The sequence below is a fragment of the Populus trichocarpa genome, chromosome 1, assembly GCF_000002775.5.
Source record: "Populus trichocarpa isolate Nisqually-1 chromosome 1, P.trichocarpa_v4.1, whole genome shotgun sequence".
NCBI lineage: Eukaryota > Viridiplantae > Streptophyta > Magnoliopsida > Malpighiales > Salicaceae > Populus > Populus trichocarpa.
Genome location: NC_037285.2, coordinates 45,555,819 through 45,572,349, shown reverse-complemented (window position 1 = coordinate 45,572,349; position 16,531 = coordinate 45,555,819). Strand labels below are relative to the sequence as shown.

The 16,531-nt window shown below is 37.3% G+C and overlaps 4 protein-coding genes across 4 annotated transcripts in view; all 4 read left to right on the top strand.

Moving 5' to 3' along the window:
• The window catches only part of LOC18096055 (uncharacterized), a 691,470-nt gene that overhangs the window by 313,000 nt on the left and 361,939 nt on the right, over positions 1-16,531 (top strand). The window contains exons 13-15 of the mRNA XM_052448434.1: positions 4,459-4,558; positions 4,670-4,756; positions 6,491-6,589. The gene's annotated coding sequence lies outside the window, so the exon portion shown is untranslated. The remainder of the gene's footprint in view (positions 1-4,458; positions 4,559-4,669; positions 4,757-6,490; positions 6,590-16,531) is intronic.
• The window catches only part of LOC112326257 (protein SUPPRESSOR OF npr1-1, CONSTITUTIVE 1), a 70,285-nt gene that overhangs the window by 51,771 nt on the left and 1,983 nt on the right, over positions 1-16,531 (top strand). The window contains 3 exon segments of the mRNA XM_052448486.1: positions 12,907-13,521; positions 13,524-14,833; positions 15,336-16,121. Of these exon segments, the coding sequence (XP_052304446.1) occupies positions 12,907-13,521; positions 13,524-14,833; positions 15,336-16,121 (2,711 nt within the window).
• The window catches only part of LOC112326262 (uncharacterized), a 48,943-nt gene that overhangs the window by 30,471 nt on the left and 1,941 nt on the right, over positions 1-16,531 (top strand). The window lies entirely within an intron of this gene.
• LOC127904502 (uncharacterized) overlaps positions 1-16,531 on the top strand; it is a 67,842-nt gene that overhangs the window by 50,086 nt on the left and 1,225 nt on the right. The gene's annotated exons all lie outside the window — the stretch shown is intronic.

Genomic DNA, 16,531 nt, shown 5'->3' with positions numbered 1-16,531 from the left:
ATGGCTCTTCATTCCATACAATCTGAATTTCTCCAGATTAACCAACCTTGATATGTTCAAGACATGTCCATCGGGAAAACACAGACTTTTAAGCTATAGGTAGACTAGTAGTTGTGTATTCTTCTCTAAGGCGAAGCTTGCTCTGGACTTTGTGACCCGCGACCCATCAAAAACCAACTCCATATTTTTACGGTTACAAAAAAATATTATATCCATTCTAGCCATGATATTGTTCTTTGTCTTTCCCTTCACGTTCATGACCGTTAAAAATGTTTTCAAACACGTTTTTTTTTCTATGTGCATGACATCAAGGTTATGGTGGAGCAGATTGATCTTCCAATAAGAAAGCTCCCAAAAAATACTTTGTTTTATCTAATTGTGGGTCAAATCAAAACCAGGAAACTTCTGTTTACAACACAATATCACAATACTGTGACACTACGTCATGCAATTCTTCACCAAAAAAACATGGGGGTGTAACATCCTTTTCAGCAAGGAGAGGGAATGGGAAGATAGAGTATATCTTTTTTTCTCTCTAGGGAAACCAAATGTCTCTTCGGTTTGTACTAGATTGGTGTCTGCATTATATTACAAGTGTTTTTTTTTAAAGGACATTAAATAACTTGGGTTATAGTCCTAACCAACTAAATAAGTTGGTTTTATTTGAATCATATGGAAAAAAAAAAGAGGCAATAATAGCAAACGGGAATATATATAAAGAAGCCATCAATGAGGACCCAAATAATAAATAAATAAAAAACAATGCACCATCACGTTGAATTGAAGGGTGAAATTATGAACAATTTTTTTTTTATAAAAGGGTTAAGTAAAAAAAAAAGAGAAATCATAAGAATAAGAATCAAACTGAAATCATAAGAATAAGAATTTCTCAACGTATTTTTTTACATTAAAAAAATCCTAAATGTAAATCGAAAAACTTATGCATGCATCGAATTAAACAAAGCACGAACCATTGTGTAAGTAAATGGAAAAACAAAGTCATTACCGATAATTAAAAAAGCAAGTGAAAAAATTGAGAGACAAATATAAATCAAGATATTTAATATTACAACATGGTTCATTTACCTCTACAACTTTTATATAAAACATTACAACAATTTCTATCATCTTCTATGTCTAATGATGATTTTAATTTTGATAACCAAAATATCCTGTTACGAATAGTTTGACCTCTTAATGGTATATTGCTCGTATATAAATGTTAGCTAATTCATTCCTCCACTACTTTTATATAAAACATTACAACAATTTCTATCATCTTTAAGTCAAATGTGTGTTGGGATTTCCATTACCGAACTGCCCAGACTAGAATTCATGGATTGATCCACTAATCAAACATTTCCTATGCATTTTTTTAACATCATAGGATTCTATTGCGTATAAACTCTATTAGGAACCAACAATTAAAGTTCATTTCTTATCAAGACATCAAATCTTTCTTCTTCTTCTTCTTCTTTTTTTTATTTTTTTTTATTTTCATGATAACATGATTCACACAACTTAAATCACCAGCATAAAGCATATAAGTGCAAATCAAGAGATATGGAAAGAAGTTAAAAATGATTTAACTTAGTGCACACTTCATCAATCCTTATCATTGAACATAGAACATCATTATATTAGTATAATACCATTGAAGACTCCTCCTCCCCTCATATTTGTTTTCTTTTGGCCAAATGGTGGGGGTTTCCTAACAACTCCCACCTTCATCAATCCTAGTTAAAAAATGTCTTGTTCCTAGCTAGACTATTTATGCTCTAGAGTAAGTATTTGCATTGATTTTTTATTTGCCCTAATTTAATTCAAGAAACCTAAATCACTTCATTTGCCTCTGTTTTTTGAAGGGCATATGTAATAGAAACAGAACCTCAAATTGACACAAAAAATTAAATCACACCACATTAATATATATATATTATTTTATTTGGCTAAAATCATAGTCTTTAAATATATTCCCCCTTTGTTCTTTAATATTATGTGATGAACCCTCTCATTTCGTGATACTCGCTGCCGCGTGGAGACTTTAATGGATGGCATTAGGTTCTTCGTTAACCATCATAAACCTATTTCATTCTTTCCATATCTATAACCATATTTCTATAACACCACCTCGTATCAGAGCTGCGGTCTGGTCTGATAGATTATCTGCTGTTTCTCAATGCCAAGAAAAATATTCAGAACATCTTGAGCATGATGATTCAAAAGGTCTCATATATGTGTTCTATTTGGTTTGAGATTTAACTTGTGATAACCGAATTGTTTACTGAGAAAATTAAATGGCAAGCAGAACAGATTCTCCCCATGCATGTGGACGGGACCTCACAGCTTTACAAAATGCAAATATATGAATTTTGTTTTTTGAAATATACAAAATACAAATATATTAGTCTTACGATCTACATTGGGAATCTTATATGTACTTTTTTATTTAAAAAAATAGTTAACAAATTTACAAGCTTCTGTATTTTGTAGGGGTGGGAAAAAAACTGAAAAACTAATTAAACCGAGAAAACCAAAAAAATCTAACAGAAAAAACCGAACAGTGAAAAAAACCGATTAAACCGATTAAAATTTTGAAAAAACCAAATGGTTCTGTTCGGTTTTGTTTTTTAAGCCTGAAACAGAAAAAACCGAGCCGAACCGAACCCAAACCGAAAAAACCGAGCAAAACCGGAAAAAACCGAGCCAAACCGGTTTGAGCCGGTTTTTGTCCTAAAAAACCGAACTGAAACTGGTCGGTTTGAATATGATTCAGTTTAATTATTTTTTTTTTGATAAAAACCGAACCGAACTAAAAATGATCACCCCCTGGTATTTTATGTTAACCTGCATGTGCGCATGTGAGCCCAAAGAAAAACAACAGCTATGGTATTTTTCCTTACCGGAACCTTTGCTGCATTACATTTATAGTATGTGGTAGAATCACTGTCAATCCGGCCACCGCCTGCCTTCCCTGAAATTCAGACTGAAATCATAAAAAACAGTGGGGATGATTTTTAAAGCAATGAGTTAAATTTTGCTTCACCCCACCAAAGGAAACTTCTCATATTCATTCTCTTTCTTGGACATGTATAGAAGTCAAGTGCTGACCATGGTATCACTTGCTACCAGCTTCTGTGCTTCGAAATTTATTACAGAATGGCAATAGATCCAACGAAAATCTTTCACACCTGCCTTGATGAACTTTACACTGTAATTTATGAAAACTAAATTATTTAATCTGTTGTAACCCATTTTAGGTTGTTCCCTAAATTCATTCATTTTTCTTCTAAAACAAAAATAAAAAATAAAATTAAAGCTGCTAACATGGAAAAAACAAGCCGAGAAGGATCTCAAATTTATGGAAAAATCAAGCTGAAATTTTGTTTTCCCCAAAATACCTATGAAGTACCCTAAAAACATTATTAAACCAATACATGGCCTTTAAAAACATAAAAAACCACCTCAAAACTCAAAATCAACCTAAAAACAAAAAAAAAAAAATCCATAGTTCATATCTTTTTTTAGGTGTTTTGAAGGTAAAAAAAACACGTAATCTTAACTCCTCTCATTATATTGAATTAGTTCACACAAAAATCAATGATTTTGGTAGCCAAAATCTTTCTTAACAACAAATTTCTCTCTCTAAAATAAAATTCAGCGACCCTCTCTCTCTTCTTCATCCAAAAAAAATCTTAAAAAAAAGAAAAATAAAATTTGGTATCCAAATGCAATGTTGGAAAATTATAGGGACTGGTTATTTAATAACTTAAAAAGAATGTATTAGTGGTTATTTTTTAAAATATTGTTTTTTCAAAAATATATCAAAATAATATAAAAATTAAAACATTAACAAAATCTATTTTTTTTTCAAAAATACTAAAAAAAAAGGTAAAAAAAAACCCTATATAATTTTTTTATAAAAAAAATCAAACGAGCATGGCCTGCAATCCCTTAGAGCAATTTTAAGAAAATAATACATGTATATGATGGGAGTAGGTTTTAGAAGACAAAACAGAGAACGACATTAATGAATTGAAAAAGGCTGTATGTCTGACATTCCTTCCCAGGAGTAGGTAAGGGGTAGCTTCGTTTGTGTCACTTGGCACTTGGCATTCCGTCACATTCCCAACCTGTTACTGCCATGTTCATTGATACTTTTACCCTTTGGCACTCGGCACTTGCCACGTAATAATCTCTTCTTTCTACAAGGCTGGCCCCTACGTGACCTTACTTTCTTCCTTCTTTGTCCCTTTCCTTTCTGTCTCCTTCTTTTCTCTCCTCACTTGAGTGTGTGACACAGATGGTACTCATAGACAATTACTTTTAATTGCTTGAGTTTGATCCTTTGTTGTGTTCGTTCCATTGATTCTACTTCTTTGCAAGTCTTTTCCCTTGATGATCTGTTTTTTTTTTTTAAAAAAGAAGAAAACTAAAAAAAACTTTGACCGATCATAGCTTAGGTTAATTATATTTGTTGTTGGAAGCGAGCTGGTATCATCCATGGAGGCGTCCAAGTGATTATCCTGAACCTTTCATTCGTTTCTTTCTTTGCTAGGTGAGTACATATTATTTTTCTTTATTTCTTTGTCACTGTCTCTATATTATTACGCATAGTATCTTAAGTATGTCATCAAAATGCTTATCCCTTGCGTTGTTGCTTTTGAAGCTGGATTCCATACAGAGCTAAAGGCCTTCTCCATTTCATTGAGCAATCAGTACCAGTGCTTTTCGCACATATTTTCTCAAGTTTAAGGTAATGAAATTCCTATTCCCATTCTCTCTGCGCCTCTTTTACTTGCAATGACTCACTCTCACGTTCTGTATCCTTGTTTCTCTGATTTTGGCACATAATTAGCTGCTTATTACTTTTTTATTGTTGTGTTTTAATTATATGATTTTACGATGGTAGGAGTTCTTAGTCTGCGTGAACAGCAGAACACCACATGAACAGCAGAAAAAAGGCTGCCCACTTCCTCGAACTTCTTTGTTTTTTTTTTTTAACACTAAAAGAGGAGCCAAGTTTGACTTTCTATCTTTGTTTCTTTCCTTTCTTTTTCTTTCTTTTCTTGGAGGAGAAAGAGGGTTGTGCTGCTCATTTCGTTTCATTTTCTTGGAAACCATACAGAAAATTCTTGGATCTGTTGATTGTTTTCTAGCTATGAGTCCTTAATTTTCTCTCATTCACTCGGTTTCTTTGGGTGCTGACTAGTTGTTTTTGGTCAAGTAATGATCTCTTTTTTTGTTCCACTGAAATTCTTGACGTTTTGGTCGGGAATAAGTTTAGCTCCTTTTACTTGCCTAGAAAATTAAGGGAAGGTAACAGAGATAATTTAGAACCCTTTAAAATTTTTATCCAAAATATTTATAAAATACTATATAAACCTTATTAAACCAATACAGTTAAAAAAACAAATAGCCTCTCTCCCTGTTTTTGTCCTATGTTAATGTGTTTTGATTTGGACAACTACTCTATTATCCTTTTTTTTCATATTAATTTTCAAACTAGCTTTTTAAAAATTAATTTCAAGTAAAAATAAAATTTAATTTTTTTAAAGATATCTTTTTTTAAAAAAACAAACACGTTATTTCTCTTCTTATTTGCTGTCGTGATTTCAGGTCCTCATCTTCTACATTACTTATAAGAGCATGAAAAAATAAAAATAATTTTAATATTTTTTTGTTATTATATTATTAAAATGTCCAAAGAATTCCAAATAAAAGAGACACAAAAAAATCCCAATCAAATAGATAAACGAGCATCACATATTTATATTGTTTTCTTTACTCTCCTCCGATCTTTCAATGTCTTCTTCTATTTTTGCCTCCCTCAACCTTATTAGAGAATAATATAAATCATATCATGGGACCTCACCAAACAGTTTAAGCTATTAGGTGGAGATAATTTTTTGACATAGTATCAGAGCTTTAATGACCAAACGATCACGAGTTCGAATCTCACCATCCCTATTTATTTGATAAAAATTAAACACAGGGTAATGTGGGTCTGTTCAAGTTTAAAGTCCAAAGAACACTTGAGAGGGTGTATTAGAAAATAATATAAATCATATTCTGAAATCTCTTAAAATATTAAATTAAAATGGTTATATTACAAACTTCTCCTTCTATTTCCTTGTCCCTCTCTTGTCTCAACCTTTCTTTTATTTCTGTCTTTCCTTTTCTTTTTTTTAAAAGCCTTTTAACCTCTCTCTCTCCCGCTTTCTATCCTTTCCTAAGGGTAGATAAAGTTGAACACGTGGCGACCATCTATTAACTTTTTTTTTTCTAATATTGTTATAGGTTAATCATATTACCTGAATGTGTGATACCGAGATGGTCATCATAGACTATTATTTTTAATTACTTCAGTTTGATTCTTTGTTGAGTTTCTTTCAGTAATTCTACTTTTTTGCAAGTCTTCTCTCTTGTTGATCTGTTTTTTTCTTTTTTTAAAAAAAAGAAAACTAAAAAAAACTTTGACCTATCACAGCTTAGGTTAATTATATTTGTTGTTGGAAGCGAGCTGGTATCATCCATGGAGACGTCTAAGTGATTATCCGAACCTTTCATTCGTTTCTTTCTTTGCTAGGTGAGTACTTTTACACATTATTTTATTTTTTATTATTTGATTACCTCATTGAGTGTGACACAGAGATGATCATCATAGATAATTTATTTTTAATTGCTTGAGTTTCATCCTTTATTGTGTTCATTCCAGTAATTCTATTTCTTTGCAAGTCTTTTCCTGTTTTTTTTTTATTTAAAAAAAGAATAAAACTAAAAAAAACCTTGACCGATCATAGCTTAGATTATCCTGGACCTTTCACTCGTTTCTTTCTTTTTGGTTTGTCACTGTCTCTATATGATCTTAATTATGTCATCAAAATGCATTTTTAATGGGAACTACTGCTTTAACTAACAAGAGTCAGTTAGAATCCATCTAAACTATTTTATTGTTGCTTTTGAAGCTGGATTCCATACAGAGCTAAAGGACTTCTCCTTTTCTTCCTCCCGCTATTTCATTGAGCACTCAGTACCAGTGCTTTTCGCACATATTTTCCCAAATTAAGGTAATGAAATTCCTATTCCCATTCTCTCTGCGACTGTTTTACTTGTAGTGATCACTCTCACGTTCTGTATCCTTATTTCTTTGATTTTCAGACCTGTGGAAAATGGCTCTCGAAAGTGCTGGTGGATCCATTATAGCTATGCTAGCAGAACTCATGGTGGAACCAGTAGGAAGGCAGTTCCGTTACATGTTCTGTTTCAACAATTTTGCTCAAGAATTCAAAGAACAAAAGGAGAACCTGGTTTCGGCAAAAGAACGTCTGCAAGACGATGTCGAAGCTGCTGAAAGGAATGCTGAAAAAACTTACAAAGATGTCAAAAAGTGGCTGGAAGATGCAAACAACCAAATTGAAGGTGCGAAGCCCTTGGAAAATGAAATAGGAAAAAACGGCAAATGCTTTACTTGGTGCCCAAACTGCATGCGACAATTCAAGTTAAGCAAGGCACTGGCCAAGAAGTCGGAGACTTTCAGAAAAATTCTAGAAAATAGCACAAAGTTTAAAACAGTGGCCCAAAAAGCTCCTCCTCAGCCCATAGAATTTCTAACATCAAAGGAATTCACGCCCTCAGAATCGTCAAAAGAAGCTTTGGAACAGATCATGAAAGCTCTCAAAGATGACACCGTCAATATGATCGGACTGTACGGCATGGGAGGGGTGGGTAAAACAACCCTGGTGAAAGAAGTAGGCAGGAGAGCCAAAGAGTCGCAGCTTTTTCCTGACGTTTTGATGGCTACGGTGTCCCAGAATCCAAATTTCATAGGCATCCAGGATCGAATGGCAGATAGTTTACATCTGAAATTTGAAAAAAACGAGTAAAGAAGGTAGAGCAAGTGAATTATGGCAGAGACTGCAGGGAAAGAAGATGCTTATAATCCTGGATGATGTTTGGAAACATATTGACTTGGAAGAGATAGGGATCCCATTTGGTGATGATCACAGGGGTTGTAAAATTCTTCTAACAACACGTGTTCAAGGCATATGTTTTTCTATGGAGTGCCAGCAAAAAGTGCTTTTAAGAGTCTTACCTGAAGATGAAGCATGGGATTTGTTAAAAGGAAATGAATCTCATTAAGGAGAAAATTGTGGATCGGGATCAATGCACCAGATCAGCCTAGCATGATCTTAGGATCATTTTAATGTATAGTTGACATTCCTAGAATAGTTCGAATCTGTCTCTATATAATGGCTAGCCATTCTGTACAAACATACTCACTGAATATACAACCCCTTTTTCATTACTCTGTTATTTTCAATTATCATTCTGCTATTTCGTTTATGGTATCAGAGCGCTGGTTCTGGTGTCTCTAGCCTAACATCTTCCGCTACAACCAAATCACAAACACCATTGTATTGACAACATGGCCAACACAGGAATCAACACAACTGAAATCCTAGACAAATCCACAGATTTCACATCACAGAACAGAGAAGAGAGAGGGATTTCCTTACCTGATCCTTTGGCTCTACATCATTCAGACACACCAGGACTCACCCTGGTCAGCACACTTTTGAATGGACGCAACTATGGGGAATGGTGTCGTTCAATGCGTCGCAGCCTCAGCGCCAAAAACAAACTTGGTCTCATCGATGGATCCATAGAAGCTTCACCAACAAATGATGCAAAATTCCCATTATGGCAATGCTGCAATGATCTGGTGGTGTCCTGGATCCTTAATTCTGTTCAACCAAAGATAGCTCGTAGCGTCATCTACTCAGATACGGCAGCCGTGATTTGGAACGACCTCAAAGACAGATTTTCCCAAGGAGACGAATCCAGAATCTACCAAATACGACAAGAAATTGTTGAATGTCGTCAAGGGTCCCTCTCCATATCTGCCTATTATACGAAACTCAAAGGGCTTTGGGATGAATTAGGGTCTTACCAGGAACCCATCCCTTGCTCTTGCGACATGCTGAAAAAGCTTGCTGACAGAGAAGAGAAGGAGAAGGTGATGCAATTTTTAATGGGGCTTAACGAACCCTATTCCCAAATCCGTGGGTCGATCTTGATGATGAACCCCCTACCCGATACACGAAGAACCCATGGCCTTATTCTCCAATAAGAGAGGCAAATGGAGGTAGCAGCACGCAATTCCATCGTGCCGGCCTCCCATGCGATGCAGGTTGCACGACGGGGAGGATCACAGACGGTGACTTCGTTTGGCAGCAGGAAGTTCTGCACCCACTGTGAGCAAGGAGGACATTTGGTTGATCAATGTTATTATCTAATTGGGTTTCCAATTGGCCACAAATGGCATAATAAAAACATGAAGCCAAGAAATAAGAAGACAGCAATCAACAACATTGAGATGAAGAGGGAATCGACTGATGAAAGCCCAACCTTCACAGCTGAAGAGTATAAGCAAATCATGGCATTACTGAAAATTTTTGTGTTGTGCAGGACGTGAATACGAGGAGGACGATTGGCCTGGGCAAGCATTTTAATGGCCTTTACTATCTCACCCCAGCTCAAAATCCTTGCCTCATCAATCACATCACTTGCACTTCAAACCTTTGGCATCAACGACTCGGACACCCATCTGCTGCTCCCCTCCACCATTTATCCCAATCTTTCCCTGATATTGTTTTTAATAATAAGCATGTCTGCGAGATTTGTCCTCTGGCAAAACAAACTCGTTTATCTTTTCCTACAAGCTCAATAAATACCATTGCACCATTTGATTTAGTTCATTGTGATGTTTGGGGACCACACAAAATCCATACACATTCTGGGGCTCGTTATTTTTTAACGATTGTTGATGACTTTACTCGTTTCACCTGGGTACACCTCATGAGTCTTAAATCCAACACCCAATCATTGATAAAGTCCTTTTTCTCTTGGGTAAAAACACAATTTAATAGGGACATCAAAATTTTACGTGCAGATAATGGGGGTGAATTCACTTCACTACGTTCTTTTTCTTGATGAACGTGGTACCATTTTCCAACACACATGTGCTTATACCCCTCAAAAAAATGGAGTGGTTGAGCGCAAACACCGTCATCTTCTAAATGTAGCCCGAGCCCTTCGCTTTCAAGCCAATTTACCACTACAATTTTCGGGGGAAAGTGTCCAAACATCATGTTACCTTATCAACTGTCTACCTACTCCCCTGCTTTCTCACAAATCCCCATATGAACTTTTATACCACACTCCACCCAACTACTCTACTCTTCGGGTTTTTGGTTGCCTTTGTTATGCCACAAATCTCACCCCTGATCATAAACTTGATTGTCGTGCTCGCCGTTGCATTTTCATTGGATATCCTCATGGCCAAAAAGGATATCGTGTTTATGATCTTGAAAGCAAGAAATTTTTTACCTCACGAGATGTCACTTTCCATGAACATACATTTCCCTTCACTAAGCTACCACCAGAAAATCTAGACGACAACCCAGTTTTGCCTATCCCCAGTAGCCTAGCCACATTACCTGAGACCATCACCCATCCTCAACCCACACTATCTAATCAGCCTTCCACCCAACCAAATCTTGAACCACCTTCCCCCTCCCACAATACCTCTCCTACCCTTGTTTCCCCTCCGACGGTTGCCACTCCTCACCCAACCCCACTCCATGTTTACTCTCGTCGCCCTCACACCACAAACACTGTCCCATTAGAACCTCATGTGACGACACCACAGTCATCCGTCCCGTCAACATCCATTGATCCATCTGTGTCCTCCTTAACCAACGTCACTGAACCCCCCATGGTCTACCCAATACCAACCCTCCCCGAACCTCGCCATTCCACCCGCCTTCATCGGCCTCCACCTTACCTCCAAGATTTCCAAACCTATCATGCTGCTGTCCTTGGCCCTGATGTCTCCTCTACATCCATGTCTGGCACACGTCATCCACTCCAACGGTATGTCTCCTACTCTGGCCTCTCTAGTCCATATCGTTCCTTTGTGAGTAATATATCTCGCCTGGTTGAGCCAGCCACTTATGAGCAGGCTCGTCATGATCCCCAGTGGGTTGCTGCCATGACTGCTGAAATTACAGCTCTTGAGGACAATCACACTTGGTCCACTGTTCCTTTAGCCCCTGGCCACCGACCCATCGGTTGCAAGTGGGTTTTTAAGATCAAGTACAAAGCTGATGGCAACATCGAGCGTTACAAAGCCAGGCTTGTTGCAAAGGGGTTTACACAATGCGAAGGTATCGATTACAAAGACACCTTCGCCCCAGTTGCCAAAATAACCACCGTCCACTGCCTCCTCGCAGTAGCTGCTGTTAGGCACTGGTCATTACATCAGATGGATGTCCACAATGCTTTCTTACATGGAGAGCTCAGTGAAGAAGTATATATGCTCCCACCTCCAGGTTATCGTCGACAGGGGGAGAATACAGTTTGTCGACTCCATAAGTCACTTTATGGCCTTAAGCAAGCATCTCGTAGTTGGTTTCGCAGATTCTCATGTGCAATCCAAGAAATTGGATTCCAACAATCTCGTGCTGACTATTCACTTTTTACACAGGTCCGTGGGGATTCCATTACAATCATATTACTTTACGTCGATGATATGGTTGTTACTGGGAATGATGAAAAGGCTATTAATGATCTCAAGACGTTTCTCAACAGTTGCTTCAAAATTAAAGATCTTGGACCATTAAAATACTTTCTTGGGATCGAGGTAGCACGATCCAAGACAGGGATTACAGTATGTCAACGAAAATACACGTTAGACATATTAGAGGAAGCTGGGTTACTTGGAGCAAAGCCAGCTAAGGTACCCATGGAGCCTGACTTAGTGTTAACAGATACAGGGAGTGCGACACTTAAAGACCCTACTAGATACCGACATCTAGTTGGAAAATTGATCTACCTCACAATTAGCAGACCAGAAATCACGTACTCCGTGAACACACTCAGTCAATTCATGCAGGAACCAAAACTACATCATCTCAAGACTGCTCATCGACTCCTCCATTACTTGAAAGCAGCCCCAGGACAAGGGTTATTATTTCCTTCAGATAGCCCGCTCCACTTGATAGGGTATTGTGATGCAGACTGGGCAAGGTGTCCAATTACACGACGATCTGTAACAGGATATTGCACCTTCCTTGGAAAATCACTTGTGTCTTGGAAAAGTAGAAAGCAGACAACAGTATCAAGATCATCAGCGGAGGCGGAATATCGCTCCATGGCTGCAGCTGCTTGTGAGCTTACCTGGTTGAGGTACTTATTGAAAGATTTGGGAGTATCACACCCTGGACCAGCAAAGTTGTTTTGTGATAATCAGGCAGCTTTACACATTGCCGCAAATCCAGTTTATCACGAACGAACAAAGCATATTGAACTAGATTGCCATACAATTCGAGAAAGAATTCAAAGAGGAGAAGTCAAGACAACGTATGTTCAAAATGGAAAGCAAATTGCAGATTTATTCACAAAACCATTGAGATCGCCAGCGTTTCATACACATCTCAGCAAGTTGGGTGTCATAGACATTCATACTCCAACTTGAGGGGGAGTGTTAAAAGGAAATGAATCTCATTAAGGAGAAAATTGTGGATCGGGATCAATGCACCAGATCAGCCTAGCATGATCTTAGGATCATTTTAATGTATAGTTGACATTCCTAGAATAGTTCGAATCTGTCTCTATATAATGGCTAGCCATTCTGTACAAACATACTCACTGAATATACAACCCCTTTTTCATTACTCTGTTATTTTCAATTATCATTCTGCTATTTCGTTTAGGATTTATTCAGAATCAATGCAGGTTTACGTGATGGGGACTCTACCTTGAACACAGTGGCAAGGGAGGTTGCGAGAGAATGCCAAGGCTTGCCTATAGCACTTGTGACAGTGGGAAGGGCTCTAAGAGGTAAATCACGAGTTCAGTGGGAAGTAGCGTCTAAACAGCTCAAAGAATCTCACTTTGTGCGCATGGAACAAATTGATGAACAAAATAATGCTTACACATGTCTTAAGTTGAGCTATGATTATTTGAAGTACGAGGAAACCAAGTCATGTTTCGTGCTATGCTGTTTATTTCCAGAAGATTATGACATTCCAATCGAGGACTTGACGAGATATGCAGTTGGCTATGGGTTACATCAAGATGCGGAGCCCATTGAAGATGCAAGGAAAGGAGTTTCTGTGGCCATCGAAAACCTCAAAGATTGTTGCATGCTGTTGGGCACTGAAACTGAAGAACATGTGAGAATGCATGACTTGGTTCGTGACTTTGCTATTCAGATAGCATCATCAGAAGAATATGGATTCATGGTAAAGGCTGGCATTGGGTTGGAGAAGTGGGCAATGAGAAACAAAAGCTTTGAAGGTTGTACAACAATTTCGTTAATGGGCAATAAACTAGCAGAACTTCCTGAAGGATTGGTATGTCCACAGCTCAAAGTTCTATTATTAGAACTGGAAGATGGTATGAATGTTCCAGAGAGGTTTTTTGAAGGGATGAAAGAAATTGAAGTTTTGTCTCTGGAGGAGGGCGTTTGTCGCTGCAATCACTTGAACTCTCAACGAAACTTCAATCGTTGGTGTTGATTAGCTGTGGATGCAAGGACCTCATTTGGTTGAGAAAGCTGCAGAGACTTAAGATTCTTGGTCTTATGTCGTGCTTATCCATTGAAGAATTACCTGATGAAATAGGAGAGCTCAAGGAGTTAAGGTTGTTGGATGTGACAGGTTGTCAAAGGCTAAGAAGGATCCCTGTGAATTTGATTGGAAGGTTGAAGAAGTTAGAAGAGCTGTTGATCGGACATCTCAGCTTTAAGGGATGGGATGTTGTTGGATGTGACAGCACAGGAGGAATGAATGCAAGCCTAACAGAACTAAATTCGTTGTCTCAGTTTGCCGTATTATCATTGAGGATACCGAAGGTTGAATGCATTCCCAGAGATTTTGTTTTTCCAGTTAGCTTGCGCAAATATGATATAATATTAGGGAATGCTTTTGGCTATGGGTATTATTTATCAACCTCGACAAGATTATATTGGGCTGTTACATCCTTAAATGCGAAGACATTTGAGCAATTGTTTTTACATAAATTAGAATCTGTAGTAGTGAGGGGTTGTGGGGATGTTTTCACTCTGTTTCCAGCAAGATTGCGGCAAGGTTTAAAAAATCTGAAGGAGGTGGTTATTGACAACTGTGAATCATTGGAAGAGGTATTTGAATTGGGTGAGGAGAAGGAGCTGCCGCTGCTGTCATCTTTAACCAAGTTAGAGCTGTCACGTTTACCTGAGCTCAAATGCATATGGAAGGGGCCCACCAGTCATGTCAGCCTCCAAAGTCTTAATTTTCTGGAGTTGGGGTATCTGGACAAACTGGCATTTATCTTCACACCGTCCCTCGCTCAAAGTCTACCACAACTGCAAACACTTGACATAACAGCATGCGGTGAATTGAAGCATATTATAAGAGAAGAGGATGGTGAAAGGGAAATAATTCCAGAGTCTCCTTGCTTCCCACAATTAAAAAATATCTTCATACAACGGTGTGGTAAACTGGAATATGTCTTCCCTGTCTCCATGTCTCCAAGCCTTCCGAACCTGGAACAGATGACGATTTATTATGCTGACAATTTAAAGCAAATATTTTACAGTGGAGAAGGAGATGCACTCACCACAGATGGCATCATCAAGTTCCCTCAACTAAGAGAATTGTCTCTTGGGCTCCGATCAAATTACGGCTTTATAGGTCCAAGGAATTTTGATTTTCAATTGCCTTCTTTGCAGAATCTAAACATTAAAGGCCACGAAGAAGTGGGTAATTGGTTGGCACAGCTACAAGTACGTAATTTATATTTCTCCACTTAATTTAAATTGTCAATTGCGATAATTTATTCTTTCTTCCTCCCAATTTCTAAAAGTAAAGTAATTGATAAATGCTCATTTTTATTTTTATCTAAACATATATAAATATAAGAAACTTAACTGCCTCATTGTTGTCTGCGTTATTAAAAATTAATCATATGGAAGAACATATTATCTGTTAGATTTAACTGCCTCATTTGAAATATATTTTCTGTTAGATTTAACTGCCTCATGGTTTACGTAATTTATATTATATTAGGAGTTGTATTAACCCTTTTTTCGCAAAAATCTAATTATTATTCAACTTATCTCCAATTAAGAAAAAAAAAAAAACTGAAACAATAATATGTAATCTCTAAGAAGTATTTAATCCTGTTTTTTATTTTTTTTTTCTCCTATTTATACATCATATAAATTGTTTTCATGAGAGTGAAAAAATATAATATTGTTCTCTGATAAGATGGCCGTCCATGTGCAGCAAAACGGCTTCTTACAAAGATTAAAATCTGTAGCAGTGGACGATTGTGGGGATGTTCGCACTCCGTTTCCAGCAAAATTGCTGCGAGCTGTGAAAAATCTAAGCAGTGTGAACATTAACGGCTGCAAATCATTGGAAGAGGTATTTGAATTAGGTGAGCCTGATGAAGGAAGTAGGGAGGAGAAGGAGCTGCCGCTTCTGTCATCTTTAACAGGGTTACGGCTGTCACGTTTACCTGAGCTCAAATGCATTTGGAAGGGGCCCACCAGACATATCAGCCTCCAAAGTCTTGCTCATCTGTATTTGAATTCTCTCGACAAACTGATATTTATCCTCACACCGTCTCTCGCTCGAAGTCTGCCAAAGCTAGAAATACTTGAGATAAGTGAATGCGGTGAATTGAAGCATATTATCAGAGAAGAGGATGGTGAAAGGGAAATAATTCCAGAGTCTCCTTGCTTCCCACAATTAAAAAATATCTTCATAGAACGGTGTGGTAAACTGGAATATGTCTTCCCTGTCTCCATGTCTCCAAGCCTTCCGAACCTGGAACAGATGACGATTTATTATGCTGACAATTTAAAGCAAATATTTTACAGTGGAGAAGGAGACGCACTCACCACAGATGGCATCATCAAGTTCCCTCGATTAAGTGACTTGGTTCTTTCTTCCATATCAAATTACAGCTTTTTTGGTCCAACGAATCTTGCTGCCCAATTGCCTTCTTTGCGATTTCTAAAAATCAATGGCCACAAAGAATTGGGAAATTTGTTTGCACAGCTCCAAGTACGTCCTTTATATTTCTCCTATAATTTTTTTTTCTTCTTAATTTAAATTGTCAACTTCAATACAGGTTGATTTCTCCTCCAAATTTCTGAAACTGAAGTAATTGATAAGTGGAGATAAATCCTTTAGCCATTCACTAAATTTAAAAGGAGTTGTCTAACTTTATCATTCCTTGTCTCTTGATGCAGGGCTTAAGAAGTAAGAAATTAATTATTGTAATGAAATCCTACCTTGATTTTTCAATCTTTATGCTTTCCCAGTTTAAGTGATATTGAGGCTCTTCCCCCAATTAATAGAAGTATTTGAAGAGGAAGATAAACCTCCATCTGCAACTTCTGATTTCATATTCCCATGCCTTGTTGCCATGTCTACTTCTATCCTTTTGTTGATAAGTTTTTTTGCTGAAGTTT